This window comes from Leucoraja erinacea, chromosome 2 (assembly GCF_028641065.1).
Source record: "Leucoraja erinacea ecotype New England chromosome 2, Leri_hhj_1, whole genome shotgun sequence".
NCBI classification, from domain to species: Eukaryota; Metazoa; Chordata; class Chondrichthyes; order Rajiformes; family Rajidae; genus Leucoraja; species Leucoraja erinaceus.
Genome location: NC_073378.1, coordinates 43,011,593 through 43,035,223, shown reverse-complemented (window position 1 = coordinate 43,035,223; position 23,631 = coordinate 43,011,593). Strand labels below are relative to the sequence as shown.

At 42.5% G+C, this 23,631-nt stretch overlaps 1 protein-coding gene across 1 annotated transcript in view; it reads left to right on the top strand.

The window, feature by feature from the left end:
* The window catches only part of LOC129709424 (G patch domain-containing protein 8), a 457,275-nt gene extending 437,093 nt beyond the window's left edge, over positions 1-20,182 (top strand). Inside the window, exons 3-4 of the mRNA XM_055655798.1 lie at positions 8,074-8,204; positions 15,457-20,182. Of these exons, the coding sequence (XP_055511773.1) occupies positions 8,074-8,204; positions 15,457-19,249 (3,924 nt within the window). The 3' untranslated portion in view covers positions 19,250-20,182. The remainder of the gene's footprint in view (positions 1-8,073; positions 8,205-15,456) is intronic.
* The last annotated feature ends 3,449 nt before the right edge of the window (positions 20,183-23,631 follow it).

The following is a 23,631-nucleotide window of genomic DNA, read 5'->3' as shown; positions in this document are numbered from 1 at the left end:
ACATGCTCTCCCACAACTCTACCAGATATCTTAGAAGGTTGCAAACACTCCTAGTTGCATTTTGTACCAACAAGGCCTAACTCTTTATCTTACTCTCTCATTGAAGGCGTATGGTGTGTTTGCCTTCATTGCTAGGGACATTGAATATAAGAGCTGAGTCATGATGCACCTCTATAGGACTTTGATTAGGACTCATTTGGAGTATTAAATGCAGTTATGGTTATCCCATTATAGAAAAGATGTGGAGGCTTTGGAGAAGGTGCAGAGGTTTACCAGAATGGTGCCTAGATTAGAGGATTTCAGCTGCAGAGAAACGTCGGAGGCTGAGGGAATTATTATATAAAATTATGGGATGCATCGATCGGGTCGACAGTCCAAACCTTTTTCCCAGGGTGGAAATTTCCAGCATTAGAGGGCATAGCTATAAGGTGAGAGGGGGGAAAGTTTAATATGTGCGGGGCAAATATTTTATGCAGAGGGTGGTAGGGGCCTAGAGCTGCATTGCCAGGGGCGGTGATGGAGGCAGATATGACAGTGGCGTAGGAGGCTTATAGATAAGTACATGGGAGTGCAGGTAATAGAGAGATATGGATCACATGCAGGATATGAATCATGATCAGTTTAATTAAGCATAATGTTCAGCACAAATGTTATGGGCCAAGGAACAGTTCCTCTGCTGCACTGTTCTATGTTCTATTGTTAGGTATTACGCCTAATGATGCACTCACCAATTCAACAGCTGGAGAACTGTTTTATTCCTGTTAGCCATCTCCAATTCTTATGGTTATCACTCTTACCATTGAAGTCAAAAGGTTGCGTGTTCGAACCTCACCTTTGACAATTGAAGAGTATGAGTTTTGCACCATGAGAGCTGATGTCCTTTTGAGTGGGAAGTTAGATCACAGCCTTTCTTGCTCAATAATTGAGATAAGAAGGTTCTTATTGGCATTACTTTGAAGGAGAGCAGCACAGTCATAGCTTGCATTATTGGCTGACAGTTATTTTTCAAACAACTTCCTTGAGACAGATTATCATATTGTATATTTGGGGTTTGTTGTGTGAAAATTGACTCCTAGGTCTCTCATATTATAACAGATGACATGGTGAAAGGTATATTAATTCATTCTAAGGCACATCATGAGGTCATGATAGATGGTGTATAATTTATAATCTTCCTTTAGTGTGTTCCTGTATAGGTTTTAAAACAGTATATGTTTTATGCTACTATTAAAAAGCAACTCTCTGTGTTCATATAGTTATTTAATGTCTCCCATGAGTTTAATTATTTTGGATAAATGAATGAAAATTTATCTTGCACTATCCTGCATAAAACAACACACCGCTCGGGGGAATAGGGGATGCCACTGATTTTTCCCTGCAGTGGAAGGTTAGTGGCAGTGAGTTAGCCATTCCTTCATGCTTTAAACATGAATGGAAAACATACTGCCTCAGGTTGAGAGAATAGGTCATAAATAGTCTTATTAAAGCCAAAGACTTCAATGGACTGAATTGTACATTTCATCTAAAAATTATTTGAAGTCAAAGCTTAATAAAGTAATGCATCTGTATGCCCCCTAATGAAGAAGAATAATCACAGAATGAAGTAATAGGGCATGGTGAGGAATTTTAAATGTTTTCTCAAGCAATATTCCATTAGAGAATATCAACATTAATGCATTTGTTGAAAACAATTGCTGTGAAATATACACCTGTATCATGATACACCCAAAGAATATTTAATTAAAAAGATACTTAGATTAATTATGTTGCTATCATCAATTTTGTAATTCAAATCATTCTGCAAATCTCCAAAACAAAGCTCAGACCTTTTCCAACACTCATCAGCACAGTCCTTCGACCATATTACACTGCCAACTCCAACTAATCCTCAAGTACCCAATTTTCATGGTATATTTGCTTTTGCTGGTGACATTCAGTTTGATTGTTGTGCTATTGTCACTAGTTTAAGTGGCCATCAGCAAAGGACCTGGTCTCAGCATATACTGACAGCATGAGAGCTCTCAGTTTCATTGCATACAATTTGCAATGTTCTATTCAAGGGGGCTGCAGTGTGGCACCAGGCATTAGGAGTCATCATTGAGGTGATCCATGCATCTGTACTACCCCAAGAGATTCATATGTCACCTGGGAGGAGCTAGGAGCCACTTCTGAGCAGATTGCTGCTCTCAGTGGACAAGTGTTGCAACCCATGAACAGATTACTGTTCTCCATAAACAATGGGATGCTACACAACAGCAACTCATCGGTGCACAAACGGAGAGATGCTGCACATTCACAAAATGCTTTTGTGCATGAACAGTGATGCAATATCTAAGCAAATGACATATGCAGGAGCATAGAAATGTCACGTGGGGAGATACATGTCCCCAACAACTCTCTCCAACTTCTACACTTGCACCATAGAAAGCATTTTATCATGTCATAATGTGCTGACTCCTATACTCGATCACCTGCCTGATGAGGGGAAGCATGCCGGACACATTCTTCATCACCCGGTCCACCCATGTTATCGGTTTTGGATAGCTCCATCCGAGAGCGCAAGAAATTGCACAGAATTGTGGAAGCAGCCCAGACTATCACACCAACCAGCCTCCCTTCTATTGACTCCATTTATACCTCACGCTGCCTCGACAAGGTCACCAGTACAATCAAGGAAGAGTCGCACCCTGGCCACTCCCTCTTCTCCCCTCTCCCATGCACAATTCTAGCTTGAGGGACAGTTTCTTCCCAGCTGTTATCAGGCAACTGAACTATTCTAACAACAACTAGAGAGCAGTCCTGAACTACTATCTACCTCAGTGGAGACACTCGGACTATCTCAAGCCCAGTCAAGTCAAGTTTATTTGTCACATACACATACGAAATGTGCAGTGAAATGAAAAGTGGCAATGCTTGCGGATTGTGCAAAATAAAACTACAAAACAGAATGGAACAGAATCACATATTCACATATTACATACAATACAATACAATATACAATATAATATACAATACAATATTACATGTCATTTGAACCTCAGTGAGGCTCAAATGAAACTCCGTTTCCACAGCCATACAAATAGACAATTTCCTACAGACATAGACACAATTCAATTTACAGAAACATCCATCACAGTGAACCTCCTCCTCACTGTGATGGAAGGCAAAGTCTTTTCTCTCCCCTGTTCTCCATTTTTCCCCCGATGTCGAAGCCCCAGGCGGGCGATGATAAGTCCCACGGCCATTTTAGGGCGCGCCGGGTGATGTACGGCCCTGCTCCCGGTCTAAATGTCACAAAGTTGGAGCTGGAATGTCCCGCGGCCATTAAGCCGCGTCGGGCGATGTACGGCCCCGCTCCGGGTCGTTCCAACCCCGCGACACGGGCTGGAGAAGTTGCGTTGTGGGAGCTCTGAAAAGCGGTCTCTCACCTGGACCCATGAGCTCCCAATATCCCGACAGTCCACAGAAGCTGCGTTGCTGGAGCCTCCGAGCTGCAGAGTCGGGCCGCAGCAGGCAAGCCCGACTGTCGAACATATTTGTGGGAGGAAAAAAAAGAAAAACAGCAATTTTAAAAAGACACCACACAACAATAAATTGGTACAGTAAGTTAGTCCCTGGTGAGATAGGAGTTTACAGTCCTAATGACCTCTGGGAAGAAACTCCTTCTCATCCTCTCCATTTTCACAGCATGGCAACGGAGGCGTTTGCCTGACCGTAGCAGCTGGAACAGTCTGTTGCTGGGGTGGAAGGAGTCCACCATGATCTTGTTGGCTCTAGAGTTGCACCTTCTGATGTATAGTTCCTGTAGGGGGCGAGCGCAGTTCCCATAGTGCGTTCAGCCAAATGCACTACTCTCTCTGCAGAGCCTTTTGTCCTGGGCAGAGCAGTTCCCAAACCAAATTGGGATGTTTCCGGACAAGATGCTTTCCACAGCCACTGAGTAGAAGCACTGGAGGATCCTCAGAGACAATCTGAATTTCCTCAATTGCCTGAGGTGGTAAAGGCGCTGCCTTGCCTTACTCACCAGTGCTGCAGCGTGTGATGTCCATGTCAGATCCTCTGAGATGTGGACTCCCAGGTATATTATTATCTATGAACGGTACTTACTGGTTTTATTTGCGCTAAACATTATTTATGTTATTTACCTTGAGATGATGGATGCACACATCACCAGATGATCAGACTGCACCTGAGATTTCCCAGCATGGGCTCCTGCTGAGTGAGGCTCCTATGTACACTATTACCCTTACAGTCGAGTATTATAGTGATGTGAGAGGGAAATAATTGTGATGTGACGCCAGGTCTCAAAGTGCCAGATATCTATCCAGGGGTCAGGCATCTGCTTTTCGTGGTCATGGGAAAATACTTTATTGTTTTGTTGTAATTCAGAGCTTTAACACGTGTGGTGGAAAGTGCCAAATATTTGTCAGACATGCTTTTATCCTATCGCACTCTGAAGGAACCGTAGGTTGTCAGCTTACCCTAATCCTCCAGCTACAGGCAATGATTCTCTGCTTTGGTCGTGCTCACAGTAACGCAGGGTCACCATCACCGATGGACTGTCTGAGGGGGAGCTCCAAGCACAGAACAATCAACGTGTCACTGTAATCTTCTCAGTGAACTATTAATCCCTAAATGGTTATTATGCAGCAATAAAATGAAATAAAACAATTGATGTATTCAAGAGAGTTAGAGATAGCTCTTCGAGCTCACACAATCAAGGGATTTGGGGAGAAAGCAGGAACAATGTACTGATTTTGGTGGATGATCTGCCATGATCATTAACCATATAACCATATAACAATTACAGCACGGAAACAGGCCATCTCGACCCTTCTAGTCCGTGCCGAACACGTATTCTCCCCTAGTCCTATATTCCTGTGCTCAGACCAATATAACCATATAACAATTACATTACATATTGAACGGTGGTGCTGGCTCGAAGGGCCAAATGGCCTACTCCTGCACTTATTTTCTAGGTTTCTATGTTTCCTTTTATCATTTATCAGTACAGTATAGATGGCTCAATTGTAATCATGAATTACCTTTCTGTTGACTGGTTAGAATGCAACATAAGCTTTTCACTGTACCTTGGTACATGTAACAATAAACTAAACTCAACATGGCCCTTTTCATTTATTGTGAGCAGACCTGCTAGACCATGGAAGAGTTGACTTTGAGGACAAAAGTAAGCACAGCAGGGATCAGATAACTACATTTGAAGGTGATTCAGTGGATTTTGCTAGAGATTGAAACTATGGTATTGCTGTCGGGAGTGTTCATAGGTTACTGGAACATTGTCTACTATTCTTCTGAGAGATCATCTGGTGTGCAGGTTCGGGTGAATTATTTCCCCTTTCTAAGACCAAGTGATTTCCCACTGCAGGAAGCCGCTTACCAACTTCCCATAAGCAACCACTAGATATCACTCCTTCGATTGGTTCTGAGCAGCAACAAAAAGCCAGCCATTTTGTTCATGTGCTTCTTTTGGATCATCAAGACCAAGTACAGACTCAAAGGGAAAAAGGGGACTCACTTCAAATCGCCAGGGTGCCGCCACTGAAGGCATACTTTGACATGAACCAGGCCACTGAAAACCAATACAGAAATGTGGGATTAGAATGGAATTAGGGTGGTTTGCTTTTTATTTTTATTATTTCCAGTATGGTATCATTTGTTTTGCCATAATGTTATGACACGTTATGAAATAGTCTCCAGACAATGTTGAAAATAATTCTCTAAGTACTAATAGCATGAATGATATTGCAGAGGTAAGTGACACTGGTGTGGCAGCTGCTGGCATCACTGCACACGCAGCCAAACCTCACCCGGAAAGATGATGAATGTAGTGCTGCCTACAATGTCTTCGCTGAGGCACCCATTGCATGTGTAAGACAGCAGCTAATTGGAGCTAGTTCATGAAAAAATACATCTTTGAGTGTACAAAGATACACTCACAAAGATAAACAACACACACTGTAAATTTGCTCGAGCAGCCTACAGTCAGCTCAGAAGCTGCTGAGTTAGTACCTCAGGGTCAGCAGATGTGATGAAGTTGTACGGTCCACTGCTAGCTGTGACTGCTCATTGAAGGCTTTATGTTGCACTGAAACACTGAAGTGAGGGAGCAAACATGGGATGCATGAGTATTGAGTGCATCATAGTTGGGCATCTGACATTGGTATAATGTCTGGCATGCTGAAACAAATTGTATTTGGAAATGTCGGGATCAATTTACAATTTTTAGACAAGCATTCCCAAAGTGTGCTCTTTAGCAACTGCCAGATGGCTCCTTAGCAGCAGATCTGTTCATGTTGAATAAAACGCAGTCCCACTTATCCTGGGGTATTTTCCCAACTTGATGCTGGGCCTCAGATCTGTCAGTCTGAGAAAGGGACTGACAACCCAACAAAATAATGAGTGCAGGAAGGAACTGCAGATGTGGGTTTACAGAGAAGATAGGCACAAAATGCTGGAGTAAATCAGCGGTGAGGCAGCATCACTGGAGAAAAGAAATAGGTGAAGTTTCGGGTCGAGAAGAAAGGTCTCGACCTGAAATGCCATCTGTTCCTGTTCTCTAGAGATGCTGCCTAACCCTCAAGTTACTTATTTTGTGCTTATCTTCAACAAAATAATACATTGTTCCTAATACTCAAATACTACAAGGTTCTCTTGAATTTGTTGTATAGCTACTGGTGAATGTTTCCACAATCTGTGTATTATTTTGTTATTGTAGACAAGGCTCAGTTTTCTGAGGACAAAATTATCATAAGAATAACAATTTGGAACAGAAAGTATTACTTAATTAAGTATTACCATTGATTCTTTTTGTTTGTTAATCTTATTGATTGTATAAATACGGTAAACAGATTAACTTGGCCAAGCTTTTTGAATCTTGAAGAAAGAAGGGATAGTTGGCATGCAAAGGATATTGTCACGGTTGTGCCTAGGTTTTGTTGTCAGGGCTTGTTGATGGGAGAATTTCCTTCCACATTCCTTGAAAGAGATTATCATAAACCAATTATTCAGTCCCAGTTCTCCAGTATTATCATGAATAGCATTAATAAACATCAATAAGCTGAACATTTTTGTTGTGCACATACATTGATCTTAATACCCAGGATAGAAACATAATTTGCCTGCCTTGTAATGCTTTCTGTATGTTTTCTTGTTCTCTCACTGCTTTGCAGTGTGACATTTTCAGCTGATGTGTTGAAAACAAAATGCTGCTCTGCACAGTGGCACAGTTCACCAGAGTGAGTTTCTATATACTAGTGTAAATAGCTGCACTACTTTGTGTCTGTCATTTTGCCGGTGCCTGCATCGTTAGTGTAAATGTGCTATGGGCAGTTTAGTGTTCTGTTTTTAGTGCTATTTCGTTTCGCATTGTTGGTTGTCATGTGGACTGTAAGTAGTGACATGGAATTTGCTCTCCGTTGCCTGCTTTCCGCAGTGCCAAAAAAGCATTACATTCTTTCCCTGAGAGGTAGAAATTCAATCTCCTTTTTTGCCTCACACACAAATATGTTTGCAGATGAACAACGTGCAGGAGCAGTTGAAACGCAGCATGAGACACATTGAAAAAAAACAAATTGCTCTACCATTTTTCAAATTTGTCAGATTAAGTAAAGTCTTTTGCACATGATCGGGACAAAGACCAGAGCAGTACTGTTCAAGATTTCTGTCTGCTTTTTGCGTGAATGCAAAATTAGATAATTTGCGTTTCCATGCTTCATACCGTCCATCATGTGGTATTAAATAGAAAAAGATAGCTGACCATTGTGCTCCATGTATATTTGTAGATCTTTAGCTTTAATCATCATTTTGGGTAATTTGTAACATCTCCAATTGCAGTTTCAACGCTGCGTGTTCCATTGATTTACTGACTTATGTCTGTCAGAAACCTTTATGTTGGCTCTTTTACATATTGCTTTTTGACTTATGCAGAGGGACTCACTCTCAATGCAGGAACAATTTGTTTTTGACTTTGCTGAGTACATAACCTTAAGTGAGTATCTTTCCCAAAGCAACCTGCACCAGGTGATCACTGAATCTTCTGCATTTTTGTCACAGAGGCTGAAAGAACTAAAGCAAAGAGAATTTGCTCGCAATGTAGCTTCAAGATCAAGGAAAGATGAAAAGAAACAGGAAAAGGCACTCAAACGTCTTCACCAGCTTGCAGAGCTGCGGAAACAGTCGGAATGGTCAGTCAACATTAATATTCGAGTTCTGAATGTGTAAACCAATGTTACACACTTTATTTCCAAAGATACATTTTTCAAAAGTTTACAGTCCCATGTTATATGTAAAGTCTATTTTTACCATTTTAGCATAAAGATAACAACTAATTAGAACATTGAACAATACAGTGAGGAACACAATGTTTGTGCCAAACACAATGCTAGCTGAACTGATCTCATCTGCCTGCAAGTGATCCATGTCCCTCCATTCCCTGCAAATCCATGAGCCTTTCTAAAAGATTCCCAAATGCCACTATCATATCTGCCTCCACCACCAGCGCTGGCAATGTGTTCCAGGCCCCCAACACCCTCTGTGTTAAAAACCTGCCCCGCACATCTCCATTACATTTTCGTCCTCTCACCTTACACCTGTGCCATCTAGTATTAGACATTTCCATCCAGGGAGAAAAGATCTGACTGTCTATCCTACCTATGTCTCTCATAATTTTATATTCTTCTATCAAGTCTCCCCTCAACCTCCGATGTTCCAGTGCAAACAATTAAGGTTTATCCAACCTCTCCCTGTAGATGAAACTCTCTAATCCAGACACTATTCTGGTCATTACTAAACTTTTGCAAAAATTATGAAACAGCTTGCAAGTTCAGCAGGGTGCATAAGTCTGGAGATGGCGTAAAACATATGATTCTGCAAAGCGTTCATTTGCAATGTTTAAGAGATGGATAAAATAGGCACCAGAATCACCATAGAACAGATACAGGTATGCTGTAAATGATACCAGCAACTATGTATTAGATGAGAACTTTCAAGGTGATGGATATTTAAAGGATAATATAGGCTTCCAGGATATTAGTAAAAAAAAACAATATGAGGGAAATTGAGAGATAATTACAGCAGAAAGGGGATGACAATTAACCACTTTGCAGATGACACAAACCTGGGTGGCAGTGTGAACTTTGAAGAGGATGCTATGAGGATGCAAGGTAACTTGGACAGGTTGGGTGAGACGGCAGATGCATGGCAGATGCATATAATGTGGATAAATGTGAGGATATCCACTTTTGATAACCTCACATTTTGAACAAGAAGGCAAATTATTATCTGAATGGTGTCAGATTAGGACAAGGGAAAGTGTAACGAGACCTGGGTGTCCTTGTACATCAGTCACTGAAAGTAAGCATGTAGGTACAGCAGGCAGTGAAGAAAGCTAATGGCATGTTAGCCTTCATAATGAGAGGATTTGAGTATAAGAGCAAAGCGGTCTTGAGCAGTTGTTCAGGGACCTGGTGAGACACACCTGGGGTATTGTGTGCACTTTTGGTCTCCTAAATTTGAGGAAAGACATTCTTGCTATTAAGGGTGTGCAGCGTAGGTTCCCAAGATTAATTCCCGGGATGGCGGGACTGTCATATTATGAAAGAATGGAACAACTGGGCTTGAATGCACTGGAATTTAGAAAGATGAGAGGAAATCTTATAGAAACATATAAGATTATTAAAGGATTGGACACGCGTGATGCAGGAAACATATTCCTGAAGTTGGGGGAATCCAGAACCAGGGGCCACAGTTTAAGAATAAGGGGTAGGCCAATTAGAACTGAGATGAGGAAAAACGTTGTCACCCGGAGAGTTGTGATTTTGTGGAATTCTCTGCCTCAGAAGGCAGTGGAGGCCAACTCACTGGATGGATTCAAAAGAGTTAGATAGAGTTCTTCGGGCTAGCGGAATCAAGGGATATGGGGAGAAGGCAGGAACGGGGTACTGATAGTGGATGATCAGCCATGATCACATTGAATGGCAATGCTGGCTCGAATGGCCTACTCCTGCACCTATTTTCTATGTATCTATGAATATTGCACTGACTATGAGCCAATATAGATTATTTCAATTTCTTTGCAATCTTATTGCCTTTTATGATGATAAAAATGGTAACTGTGCAATAATGTACAACCTTTACATTCCTCACATAAAATACCTAAAGCTAATAATTATGCAGTTGAATGTTTTTTCAGAACAGTAAATTTAAAAGGTCTTACGGCACTTAATTCTTGTTCATTTTATTATCTGAATGGCTACTGCCTACTAAATGACTGGTATTTCAGTTCTGTGAGTTTGTTTTTTCAATCAGCATTCATCACAAAGGAGCAGTTATGGAGACAGTCTTCTTTCACGTTTGATTCCTTTATGCAAAATCAGGTAATGTGCAGAATTCCCTGAAATGAAACAGAAGTAATCTAATCAATTTACAGTCATTTTCTGAAGAGGGAGTAAACGGATGACAGTTTGAAGAAGGGTGCAGATCTGAAATCTACCTGTCCATTCCCACTTCAGATGCTACCTGACCAGCTGAGTTTCTCCAGCACTTTGTGTTTTGCTCAGGATTCCAGCATCTAAAGTTTCTTGTGTCCGTAGTGATTTTCGTTTGTTTCAGTATTGGTTTATTATTATCAGCTTTGTTTTGCATGCTATCCAATCAGATCAGATAAAACTATACATAAATACAAGCTCATGTACAATAGGTCGAGCAAAGTTGAAGATACAGAATATAGAATATAATTCTCACCATTATAGCGCATCAGTTCTATAGTCAAAGTCCAACCTTTGCACGCTGCTGGTTCATTTAAATAGTTTAGCACTATTATGATTACACAACAGCAATGGAATACTGATGGCAAGGGAATCCCCAATGGCAGGAGATCCCCGACCTCACTGAGGATCACCGTGATAGTGAATACAGTGATAGGAAACACAGGAGAGGCCTCCATTGTCCTAAAACATAGTTGATGGGCCTGCCTGCAAGTACTACCATCCCCACCACCACCATTCTACTGCCCTATGTACAGATCCTAGAGAATATAGTTGAGGACTTGTGGGCAAGGCCGCTTTATCAAAACGAGATGAGAGAATGCACAGGGAGATGGCTCATCCCCAGCTCCCCAGATTCAGCCCTCCAGCCCAAAGGTTTCTCCATTCATCACATGGACCGAACAGAGGGATCAAGAAAAGGGAAAGGTTGTGGCATCTGCCTCATAGTGACATTTTTATGGTGGTCAAACGTAGCAGTCCTGCCCGACTCCTGCTCTCTGTATCTGGAACACCTAGTGATGAAGTGCTATCCCTTTTACCTCCCAAAGAAATTCACCTCCATCTTCCTGACCGCAGTCTACATCCCACCCCAGGCAATCTAGCCCTAGAGGAGCTGCACACCATAGTCAACACACACCAGGGGTCAAGGAAAGAGTGTTCATGTTGCGGCCCTGTTTCCACCAATCTTTCCACCACCACACACAAGAAGCGACAAGACAGACACCATTGTATGCAGATGCCGAGAGATGTGTTCAGCTCTGGCTGAACAACTTCTAATCCTGTGTGTGGACTCGATAAGAAGAAGAACAAACACCAGATAGCATTCCCCAACTCCTTTCCGATCATAGCCGGGGACTTCAACAGGGCTAGCTTGAAGAAATCATGCCCAAACTACCATCAATACTTGTCCTGCAGCACCAGAGGATCAAACAAGATACAAGATACTAGATACAAGATAGATTTATTCATCACATGTGCCAGATGGCACAGTGAAATGAAATTCCCATACAGCCATACAATAAAAATAAGGGACACAACACACTATAGGGTTTGACATAAAACATCCCCACACAGCAGAATCAAAGTTTCCCACTGTGTGGGAAGGCACCAAAGTCAGTCTCTTCCTCCATTGTTCCCGTGGTCAGGGCCTCCCCGTGCCCTCCGCAGTTGCTGCTACGGGTGGCCCGATGTTCAGGACCGCTCGCCGGGGTGTTGTATGTCCGACATCGGGGCTGCGGGACATCCTCAGCGGTGTGGACACCAGAGCTGGCCCCCTCCTACCGGAGTCGGCGGCTTCGAAAGTCCGCAGGCCGCGCTGGGTGGTGACTGCTGCTGTAGACCCTCTGCAATGCGCCCCGGGACTCCACGATGACGTTCAGCGCCGCCCGCATTGGAAGCTCTCCGCACCAGAGCTCCACGATGTTGGAGCAGCGGCTCAACGCTTCGGAGCTCCAAACGGTGACCCAGGTAGGCATCGCCCGCTCCGCGGTGACTTCAGCACTGCGCCGCCGCTGTAGCAGCCCTGGTCCGGTTCCCGGTCCCTGGCAGGAAAGGCCGCTCCGATCCAGCTGGTAGGCCGCGAGGTGGGGGGCGAGGACGCGACTCGGAGAAATAGTTGCGCCCCCGCCAGGAAGAGACTGGGAAACGGTTTCCCCCTTACCCTGCCCCCCTCCCCCACATAGAAAAGTAAAAGTTTCCCCCAACACAAAACTTTAGACCAACTAAAAATAATAAAAAAGATAGAAATAACAGACAGGCTGTAGGCAGAGGCTGCTGCCAGTGCAGCGCCCCTAGTGATTGACTTGTTATTGACACCGTGATTGACACCACTGTTATTCCATTAGCCAAGATGCCTTCACTCGATCTCTTGCCCTTATTTTGGAAACTCCGAGAACCTGGCTGTTCTTCCTGCGTATAGGCAGTGGCTGAAGAGCACAGTCATAGCAATGAGGACCACTCAGAGCTGATCAGGGGAGACAGACACAACTCCAGGATTGCTTGGAGTCGGTAGACTGAGCAACGACTACCGACTGGTGGCACTAACATCCGTGGTTGGAAGTGCATTGACAGGTTGCTTGTCAAAGCACTTCCAACCACAGATGTTAGTGTCACATATCAACTCTTATCTCAACAATTATCTGAAGCCACTGCAATTTGCCTACCGCCACAATAGATCAACGGGGGATGCAATCTTGCTGGCTCTCCAATCTGCACTGGACCACATGGACAATAAAAACACTCATAAATACATACATCGGGCTGTTGTTCGTAGACTGCAGCTCAGTATTTACCACCATCATCCCTCCAAACTTGTTACCAAGTTCAGGGAACTGGGTCTCTGCACATCCATTTGCAACTGTATCATCAACTTACTCATCAACAGAAACCAATCGGTATGAATTGGCAACACTTCCTCATTGATAACCAACAGCACAGAGGACCTCAAGACTGTGTGCTCAGCTCCCTGCTCTACTCACTCTACACCCATGACTGTGCAGCCAGACAGTTCCAATCCCATCTTCAAATTGGCTGGTAACACCACTATTGTTGGACGAATTAGATGCTGGTGAGTCAGAGTATAGGAGGAAGATGGATTGTCTGTGTGAGTGATGACGGGACAACAACCCTGTTCTCAACATAAGTAAAACCAAAAGGCTGATTGTTAACTTTAGAAGAGGAAGATCAATCATGTCTTCATCAACGGGCTGGTGGGGGAGAGAGTCAACAACTTCAAGTTCCTGGGTGTGCATTTCACTGAAGGTCTGTCAAGGACCCAACACATTGATGCACTCATAAACAAACCCCATCAACAACTCTACCTCCTTAGAAAATTAAAGAGATTCTGTATCAGCGGTGCTGGCTCGAAGGGCCGAATGGCCTCCTCCTGCACCTGTTTTCTATGTATGTCGAAGAATAGTCTCTTCAACTACATGTGTATGGTGGAGAGCATAATGACTGGTTGCATTCTGGCCTGGTTCGGCCGACAGAGTATTGAACACTATGAGCACTATAGATCATTGGAGGTATTTAAAGTGGAGGTAGATGTTTTTTTTGAAAGATCATGGAATTGAAGGCTGTGGCGTACTAGGAACAGAGGAGTTAATGCATGGCGCATATCAGACTCAATCTAATTAAAAGGTGGGTCATGCTAGAGGGAGGTGGTTTTTTTCTCTTGTGTTCTTGTGAAGGATAATTCCTTCACCGATTAAGGTAATTAGTTAAAGCAAAATTATTATGCCAAAGATCATTCATTGTGGGAATGTATAATTGAGCCCTATACACATGGTATGAAAACCTGAAGCAATAAAAATTGCTGTTTCAATCTGTGAAGGATGCAGCAGGTCTGTCAGTCAAGTATTTCTGTCACACTAGCTTACCTTTAAAATGCAATTATACAACAAGCACTAGCTTTCTCCAATGAAGTCCTTGCCTTGCACCATCATTAGTTAAGTTTACTTTACATTATTATTATCATGTGTGCCGATGTACAGTGAAAAGCTTTTGTTTGCATGCTATCCAGTCAACAGCTCTACTTCCTTAGAAAATTAAAGAGATTCTGTATATCGAACAATAGTCTTTTGAACTTCTATGTGTGTCATGTAGGGAGCATACTGACAAGTTGCATCATGGCCTGGTTCGGCCAACAGACTAGTGAACACTATGAACGCAACCATGAATACAATGAACACTTGAACTCACTGAAGTTCAAACCACGAACTGCCTTGGTACCACATTACATGCAAAATACATTCCAATAAAGTCTGGTTAAAGATAGTTCAAAGGTCCCGAATGAGGTATATGGGAGGTCTAGCTGAAGAGAAGACTGCTCAGTTGCCTGAATACAGCTGGGAATAAACTTTCCTGAATCTGGAGGCATGCATTTTCAAACATCTATATTTCTTATCTGATGGGAGAGGGGAGAAGAGGGAGTGACCAGGGTGAGACTGGTCCTTGATTATGCAGGCGACCTTGCTGAGGCAGCAAGAATATGTCCCCCCTTCCCCCCCAAATATGACTGATCACGTGTGTGACCTCACACGGTTGCAATTTTTTCATAACTCAGTTTTATCTTACAAACTGAATTAAAAAAAGCTAGAATGTTCATATCCTTAGCATACATGCAATATGGTTCTGTAGGTAGGAAAATAGCAAGGAATAAGATTAATCTCTTACAATAATTTTTTAATGTAATACTTTATGTGATGCCATCTGATCATGTGGGTGACGTTTTAGTTCACTTTCCAAAGAATAGCCGATAGATGGACTCATTGGAAGAGAGGTTGTTTTGCATGTTGGTCTGGACTATCTACAACTCTCTGCAAAATCTTGTGGTCTTCAATGGAGCTTTTTCCAAACAAGGCTGTGATGCATCCTGGTAAAATTCTTTCTATAGCACATCTGTAGATGTTTGTGAGGGTTGTTGTGGACATACTGAACTTCTTATGCCTTCCAAGGAAGTAGAAGTGTTGGTGTACTTTCTTGGCCATAGCTCCAATGTGGCTCGTCCAGGACACATTGCTGGTGATATTTATTCATCGGGACTGAAAGCTTTTGAGGATCTCTGCTTCGGCGTCGCCAGTGTATAGATGGGTGTCTGCAAAGACATTACATTTTGCATTTTGATCTCACTTGTTATCACACTCAGGATATGTTTTGTTTGTTTTTTTTCCAGTGCTCCAGGAAGTGGCCCCATGTTCAGGCCGGGAACAGCAGCTATTAGCAATCATCTGAAAGAAGCTGCTGGAGGATCCATTGCCAAAGGGAGAGAAAACGGAAGAAAGGGCAACACTCGAACCTCCTTCATAAGAGATGAGGTACTGAGAAGAACTCAGGGAAATAGTGTGCAATGTCCTCCATGTGGTAACCAGTGCATCCATGCTGACCCTCCGTCGCAGATACAAGGGCGGTTAGGCTTAAAGCCCTTTAGTCACTTCACAAAGAAAAACAGCCCATGCATCCCCTTTCAGAAGGGGAGCGTCTCATTTTCATTTTACAAAAAGGCTCCACTGAAGTTGGAGTCATCTGCTTCAGTTTTCAATGACACCCTTGAAGAGAAGCATTATGAGCTAGAACCACAGAGCCATAAAGTGAAAGCTACAGCTGAAGCAGAGATCTCAGAGGGAAGTGCGGGGATAGATAACACTGCAGACACTGAAAATATTGACCGAACCAAACAGTCCCAGATGTTCAGTGGCACTGGGAGCAATCCATTCGCAAGGGTTAAGAAGCTGAAGGCTCTTATGTTAAAGGAAAACAAGGATGAAGCAGAGAAAGAGTATTATTGCTATAGTCCCACACATTGCAAACGCAAGACCAATGTACCCTTCTTGTTTCTTATGAAATCATCGGAGAAGGCAGACTTGGACAAAGTGGTAGCTCATAGTGATAACATTGGTGAGCCTCAGATTGATGGCTCTGATGTGAAATGTTCCACTGCCCCAGAAATTGGGAATGAAAAGGCCGGGATTGCAGATGCCAAGAAAATGATTGCAGCTCATTTTAATTCTCCTGCTCATCAGCAGACAAACACGCAAGAGGGAGGGAACACATTGGATCAGTCTGTTTGCAGGATGAAAGGCGAGGAGCCATCAGGGTTGAATGAAAAAGTGACTGAGTCCACATTGCCTGAGAAAGGAAAGTTGAGCAGGGTGGAGCCACTAATCAGGTCACATCTCAAGACTGAACCTTTTCTTCCAGTGCTAAGTAGAGATGAATCAACGAGACTTCAATGGCCATCCGAGCTTTTACTCTTCACACAGACAGAACCAATCCTATCATACAGCTGCAACCCTTTATATTTTGATTTTAAATTGTCAAGAAATAAAAACAGAGAGAGTGGTACCACAGAGTGGGAAGACAATAAGGACTGTCAACAAAATCCAGCCATTACCATCGAAGAAGATAATGGATCAGGCACAACTACGGGGCGAAAGAGAAGTCTGGTAAAAGAGCAAGGTCCGAACATGGGGAAATCAGCAGGATCACACATTTCAAAGAAAAGAAAGAATCGCAACAGATCCTGCAAAAAATTGAAGCAGAAATCAGACCCTGGCCATGTGAGGAAGAAAAAGAAAAAACGTAATGGGAGAAAAAATACCGAGGCAGAACCAAAGGATATTGAAGAAATTTTGAAAGAAGGAAATAATTCAAAATTGATCCCAAAACGATCGTCAGAAGCTGTGCACTGCAGTGCTGATGAAGAATTGGAACAAGTCAGCAGCAGTGTTATCAATAAGCAATCAGTTCCTCCTTTCGATTTAATCAACAAAAAGCTGAAAGCACCAAGTGGTGGTCCTTTGAATATTTCACAAGAATCATGTGAAGATCAAAAAGCACACAAATCCAAACATGACAGCCTAAACTCCATTGACAGTGACAGCGCTGAGGAACACCACAATAAGTGCCGTAAATCATTTCCTCACTGTAGTTATAAAGATGATTCACGAAGTAATAGAATTGCTTGTCGAAAATCCAGAAGCTATTCATCTTCACCGGGTTCATCATTAAGGTCATCCTCTGACACCTCAAGTGACCACAGTAGAACTAGTCACAGAAGTAGGCATTATTCTGATAGATCCAGTGATTACAGCAACAGAAGCCGGTCTCAGTACTGTTCAAAAAGACATCGTAGGTCACGTTACCAGTGTCATTCCAGACATAAAAAGAAAAAGCACAGCCATTCATCAAATTCATCATTATCTTCCGATGATGATCATTACCATAGGACTAGAGGTGGCAGCCAGAGCAGAAATCGAGGCAGCGCTCTAGCTCGGACCCAGATGAGCACAACAGGCCGATTGCACAGCAGGAACAGGAAGTCCAGAAGTAGACAACTCCACAGTAGGAGCAGAAGTAGATATAGGAGCAGGTCAAGGCATGGGAGGAGCAGACAAGATAGTAGCAGAGGTTCCAGTTTGAGAAGATCCTGTTCCAGAAATAAAGAAAACTGCAGGCAAGAAATATCTGACGAGAAGCAATCAAGGTCTTTTTCAAAAGGCAGCGTTTATCATATAAAATCATCACATTGCAATAGAGATCATCATGAGGTACAAAGAGGTTCAGGAAAGCACCATGGAACAATAAAAAATGAAGGCACACTGCAGAATTACAGCCCCATCTCCCCAAGTTTATTTCATAGAAACATGAACATTGGTTGTTCCATTCTCCCATTGAAGAAACTCATTCAAGATAAAAAGGATTCCAGTATAGCAAAGCACATTTTGGAAAATGGCCAATGTGAGGACAATGATGCGAAAACAGTTATCACTGAATCTGCTTCAAGTACGATGGGCCTGAAGTTGAAGGATTCTCCACAAGGCTACTTTGGTCCCCAGCTTCCTATCTCTATGGATAATGTGACTTTATGGTCCTTAATTGGGAAGTTAACTGCACCAAAAAAAGTAGGTGCAAAGAAAGATGATATCAGCAAAGGGGCTGAGCCTGAACACTCGGAATGGAGTGGGAATGAATCTCCATCCACTAGCTCCCATGAGGAGAGCCTTCTCAAAGAGGTGAATGAGACTAAAATGGACATTGAACAAAGTTCATTGTGCAATCCAATAGAAGCTGCAGAAGAAGAAAAGATTGGCCTTACGATATACCAAGTACAGGCTGCTAAAGAAAGTGTTACTCCAGATCCTGAAGAAATGTCCAATGTCGTTTCTTCCACTGCAGATGTTTTTACAGATGGCTCAACAGCAGTCAAAGAGAAGAATCCCAGAATGACATTTTACGATTCTAGTGATATAAATTCAGTTCCATTGGGAGAGATAATGTTTGATTATTATGGCACCAACTCACAGAGTGTTGACGAAATGGATCCTCATTTCAAGGAGAGTTCTAAATCAATCTCACCCCCTCTGGCAAGTCAACCTATAATCTTCTTACCTGAAGAAGTGGAAAAATACAGCAAGTTGCAGTTGCAGGCACAGCAACATATCCAGCAACAGCTTCTCGCTAAACAAGTCAAGACTTTCCCTCCATCTGCCGCAGCAGTTACTTTCACTCCAGTGCCAGCATTTCAACCCGTTTCCCTTCACCAGCCTTCTGCTTCCACAGCTTCTTCAGTTACCACTGTTCATCACACTCTGCTCCAGCACCATGCTGCTGCCTCACTCACAGCGGCCCTCCACCCTAGCGCCCACCACCAAGCAATGGCACATCTTCACCACATCGCCCAGCCGCACGTTGCACCCTTCTCTTTCTCCCCCATCGCTCAAGCCATTTTTCCTGCTCACCCCGCCGCTTTCCTGGCCAGCCATCCGCTGCACTTCATCCCAGCTGCAACCATCCACCCAGCCCACCTGGCACTTCACCCGCTGCCCCACACCGCGCTCTGTCCAACACTCTTTGCCCCTCACCCAGCCGCAGCAATGGCTGCTGCCTCGGCCATCCATCTCCACCCTTTGCTGCATCCCTTGTTCCCAGGGCACGACCTGCAACATCGTTCTGGTCCAAGCACTTGAAACAAACAACTGAAAATAAAATTGCAGCAATTAAAATGCTAAGACATTCATTCCCGGTGGCAACCGTGTGCACATTGGACTGCTGAAAAGAACATACTATGAATGTCAACATTTTCCATCAATCTTTCTAATCTGAAGTATCCTACGTGGGTTCTTGTTGAAGTTTAGCTTTCTATGAATAAAATTATTAGATGCTGAGACTCAATGCTCTGTGCATTAGAATAGATTTCCATGTCGTAGATTCCACCTGCCTTTGTACTAACAATAAGTAAGTGAAGGTGTCATGGTGTTTTCCAGGTGTTCTCCTCCAATATACCCTTAGGATAGAACATGTTTTTGTTCGAACCCTGGATTCGGAAATCCATTTTCTTCATTTTAAATCCTATCAGCAAGGTTAAAATATGTATTTTTATCACAAGTTCCACTTGTTTTTAGATATACTATCCTTTAGTTAAATTGAATGTATCACATTGTAATTTTGCTGTTCATAGTTCATCAGGCTTTAGGTTAATCTGGGAAAAAATTCTTTAAAGCATTTGTATCTTGTGTAAAGATATGCAGAGTACGGTGTATGTGGATAGAATTGCAGTGGATGCTGTACATCCGGTGCTGTTGTTTAGGTTTTTTCCATGTAAGATGGAATTATTGTACGTATAATGCAATAATATTTTTCCATAATAAATTTGGTTCTATCAATGAATGATAATGTATATAACATAGTTCCTTATGTAAATAAAGTCAATACAATAAAACTATACTTTAGAAGTAAAATTCTGTACAATAATCTCCCAACAAGAAATATTATCTTTTTATTATATGTATTGTATATTGGTCTTGAAATTTGTTAGGATTTACATACAAGTGTCTGTATAATACACTGTCCTGAAGAAAAATAATTGTTCTATGGCAGAAATTGGAAATAAATTGTGGCAGACCTGATGAGAGCAAAGATGTAACATTTACTTAAACTTCTGTAGTTCTCATTATTTTTGCTTGCAAGGTAAACTTGCATATATTTTATAGCACGTAAAAAATAATTGAGGTTTTATTTTAAATAGAAATAAAACACTGATTGTTTTTAAGCTGGCATAGACACAACAGGTCAAGTAGCCTCCTTCTATGTTCAGGAAAATCTGAAATAAATAATATGAAAAGACTTCCTATGCCATAAAGCACATTTCGTAAATCAACAAGTGGACATAACTGGTAACTGGTGACATAACTGGGACTACTTTTATTTTATAAAGAGGCTATTGGGTAAATCATAGGTTGTCAGAACAGTTTTAAGCCTGATATTACGAGGAAAAATACAATATATTTTAATAGACCTTGCCAGCTAAGTAGAGTTTTTAAGCTGCAGGTGTATGCATTCACTGATGTGCTGTTACAAAAGGTTCAATCATGTAGAACTCGCAAAGCCTGTTGACTTGCGGTAGCAATTATCTTCCCAATCAGCACATAACTACCTCTGCGGTAAACGGTTCAATGCAGCACACAGGAAAAGGTCATATCATGGAAAAAGCCCCCTGACAAATTAATACCCGGCTACATGTTTTATGTGTAATATTATTGTAGATCTCCCAAAAACGTTTTTTTCCTTCAGCCTTGTTTCCCTCTTCTGAAAGTTGAAACACAGCAGCTGAACAAAGTAATAATTCTTAATATAAGGCTGGGTGATATAATAGTAAGATTAAACGAGAACTTACCAGTTTGAAGTTTGATCTGTATTTTATGAGGAGTTACGATGAGGGATTACGTGAAGAACCCGTTCAGCACGCATGCGCGGCATACTTCAAAGCAGCGGTGTGGAATCACAGATAGACACAGTTATTGAAGTAAACATAGTAAAGATAAGGAGACATCAGTTTATGAATTTGACCCATATTATTGAGGGTGGTAGCGGAGGGCACGTAATCCCTCATCGTAACTCCTCATAAAATACAGATCAAACTTCAACCTGGTAAGTTCTCGTTTAATCTTACTATTTTACTTCGGAGTCACGTGAGTGATTCCGTGAAGATTTCAAAGCTCTGTGATTTCAAACCGTATAACAGTTATTACTACATCACTGCCGAAGTCTTTGAGGGAGGAAGTGTGTTATCGTAACCAAACAATGAATCTGTTTGTAGAAAAACACAATGGTATTTTTTAACAATAACAACAAAGAAATTAAATTGCTCCCCTGGCCGTAAATTAAATATTTGCAGTCTGTAAAATCTTTCCTGCAAATAAAACAGATTTTGCCAACGGCTTATTATAAAAATTCTGAACGGTCTTTCCCCCCACCATCCTGCTGTAGCCAGGATGTGGTTTATAGGCACGTCCATTCTTTTAGCCGTCGACGTGGATGCTGCCCTGGTGGAATGAACTTTGTACATGTTAGTGTTTATCCCAGCAGCTTTTAGCACCTGCTTGAGCCATCTCGAAATGGCTCGTCACCCGTCCATAAGGTTTTTTATGACTGACCCACAAGGCTTTTCATCTCCCTCGAATATTTTGGTTGTGTCTATGTAGGATAATAGGGTCATGGTACATAACCGTGTTTCTGGCGGGTAAGCCCGGAATTCCACGACTGGATTAGGTGTTCCTGGTCTGCTCTGTTTGATCATTCCCTGGATAATGACAGAGATCTGGTCTGGAGCTATGAGCATGGTGTCCAGTCGCAATAGGTGTAGTGACTGGACCCTCTGTGCAGCTACAAGTGCCATCAACATGAGTGTTTTGAGCATAGATGGTTCCAGGTTGAGGGATCTGGCTGGTGGCCATCCCCTGAGGTATGTCAGGACCACACTGACATCCTATATATGGGTGTACCTTGGTCTAGGGGGTTAGAGTTGTAAATACCCTTCATTAGTTTGACCACCAGCTGGTGGGACCCCATGGCCTGTTGTCCTGGAGCTGGCTTTAAATAGACAGGCAGGGCAATTCTAGCTGTGTTGATGGCTCTGTAGCTGAGTCCTTCATTGTGGTGAAGGTTCTCCAGGAATTCCAGTACGTTGGTAACTGTAGCGGTTGAGTAGGTGGTCCCTGTATCCAAGCAGTACTTCTGGACAAGTGCTGTTTTTTAGTGGGTGTTCGGAGGGATGCTGACATGGTGTCGACGGTTTGTTATGATAATCCCAGTCCCAGAAGTGGTTTATGCAGAATCTGCAACCCAGGAGTTTGATTTTTTCATGGCACGGGTGGCTTGTGCCCGACACTGGGTGTTAACAACTCTGGGTCACTGGGGAATACCATCGGAGTTTCAACAACAATGTCATGGAGTATTGGGAACCATGGCTGTGTAGGCCAGTCGGGTACTATCAAAATACCTGAAGCAGAGTCCATTTGTACTGTGCGTAATCCCCGACTGATGAGGCAGAGGGAGGAAATGCATAGAAGAAGAATTTCCCCAACCCAGCGCGAACGCATCTACCGCTGCTGCCTCAGGGTCTGGTTCCCAAACGACATACATAGGTACCTGGTGATTTAGCCTCGATGCAAATAAATCGATATCTGGCGTGCCATATTGCTTGATAACTTTTGTGAAAAAAATGTTTGGGGTTTTAACATCCATTTGATGTTGTCATTAAATTTACGTGACTTGGTGTCTGCCACTGTATTTAGCTTACCTGGCAGGTAAGTGACTGATAGCCAAATATGTCTTTGGACACACCATTGCCAAATTGTGTTGACCAACTTGTCGCATGATACCGATTTTATGCCGCCCATATGGTTAATGTAGGCCACCACCGTAGTATTATCTATTTATAACCGTACATGCAAGCGATGCATATTTATGCATATGCTTTTAAACCATAAAAGTCACCCAACATCTCTAGATAATTAATACCCAGTGTAAGTGGTAACGATGATTCTGGGTTAGTCCATCTACTACTTGTGCTGGATATAGAGTTAATTGCTCCCCAGTCTTTAGCACTGGCATCTGTTTGGACAACTGACGTAGGGTTAGTGATGATAATAGGCTGAAACTATGTCAAATGTTTTTTGCCCACCAATGTAGTTCTGATATTACTTCAGTGGGTAACTTCATGAAACGATCATAATGACATGTATGTCGTTTTTGGTACAAAGGTCCGAATTATGTAGCCGGAAATGCTGCTACCATTTTCCCAATTACTCTGTTACTTGTCGAGTAGTTGGTAGTTTGTTGACCATTAAATTGCTGCATGATTGTGCCAATTCAACTATGTTGTCTTTTGGCAATGTTACAGTCACGTAGACTGAATTAATTGTGAAGCCCAAGAAGTCCATGATGAAGGGTTTCGGCCCGAAACGTTGCCTATTTCCTTCACTCCATAGATGCTGCTGCACCCGCTGAGTTTCTCCAGCTTTTTTGTGTAACCTTCGATTCTTCAGCATCTGCAGTTCCTTCTTAAACA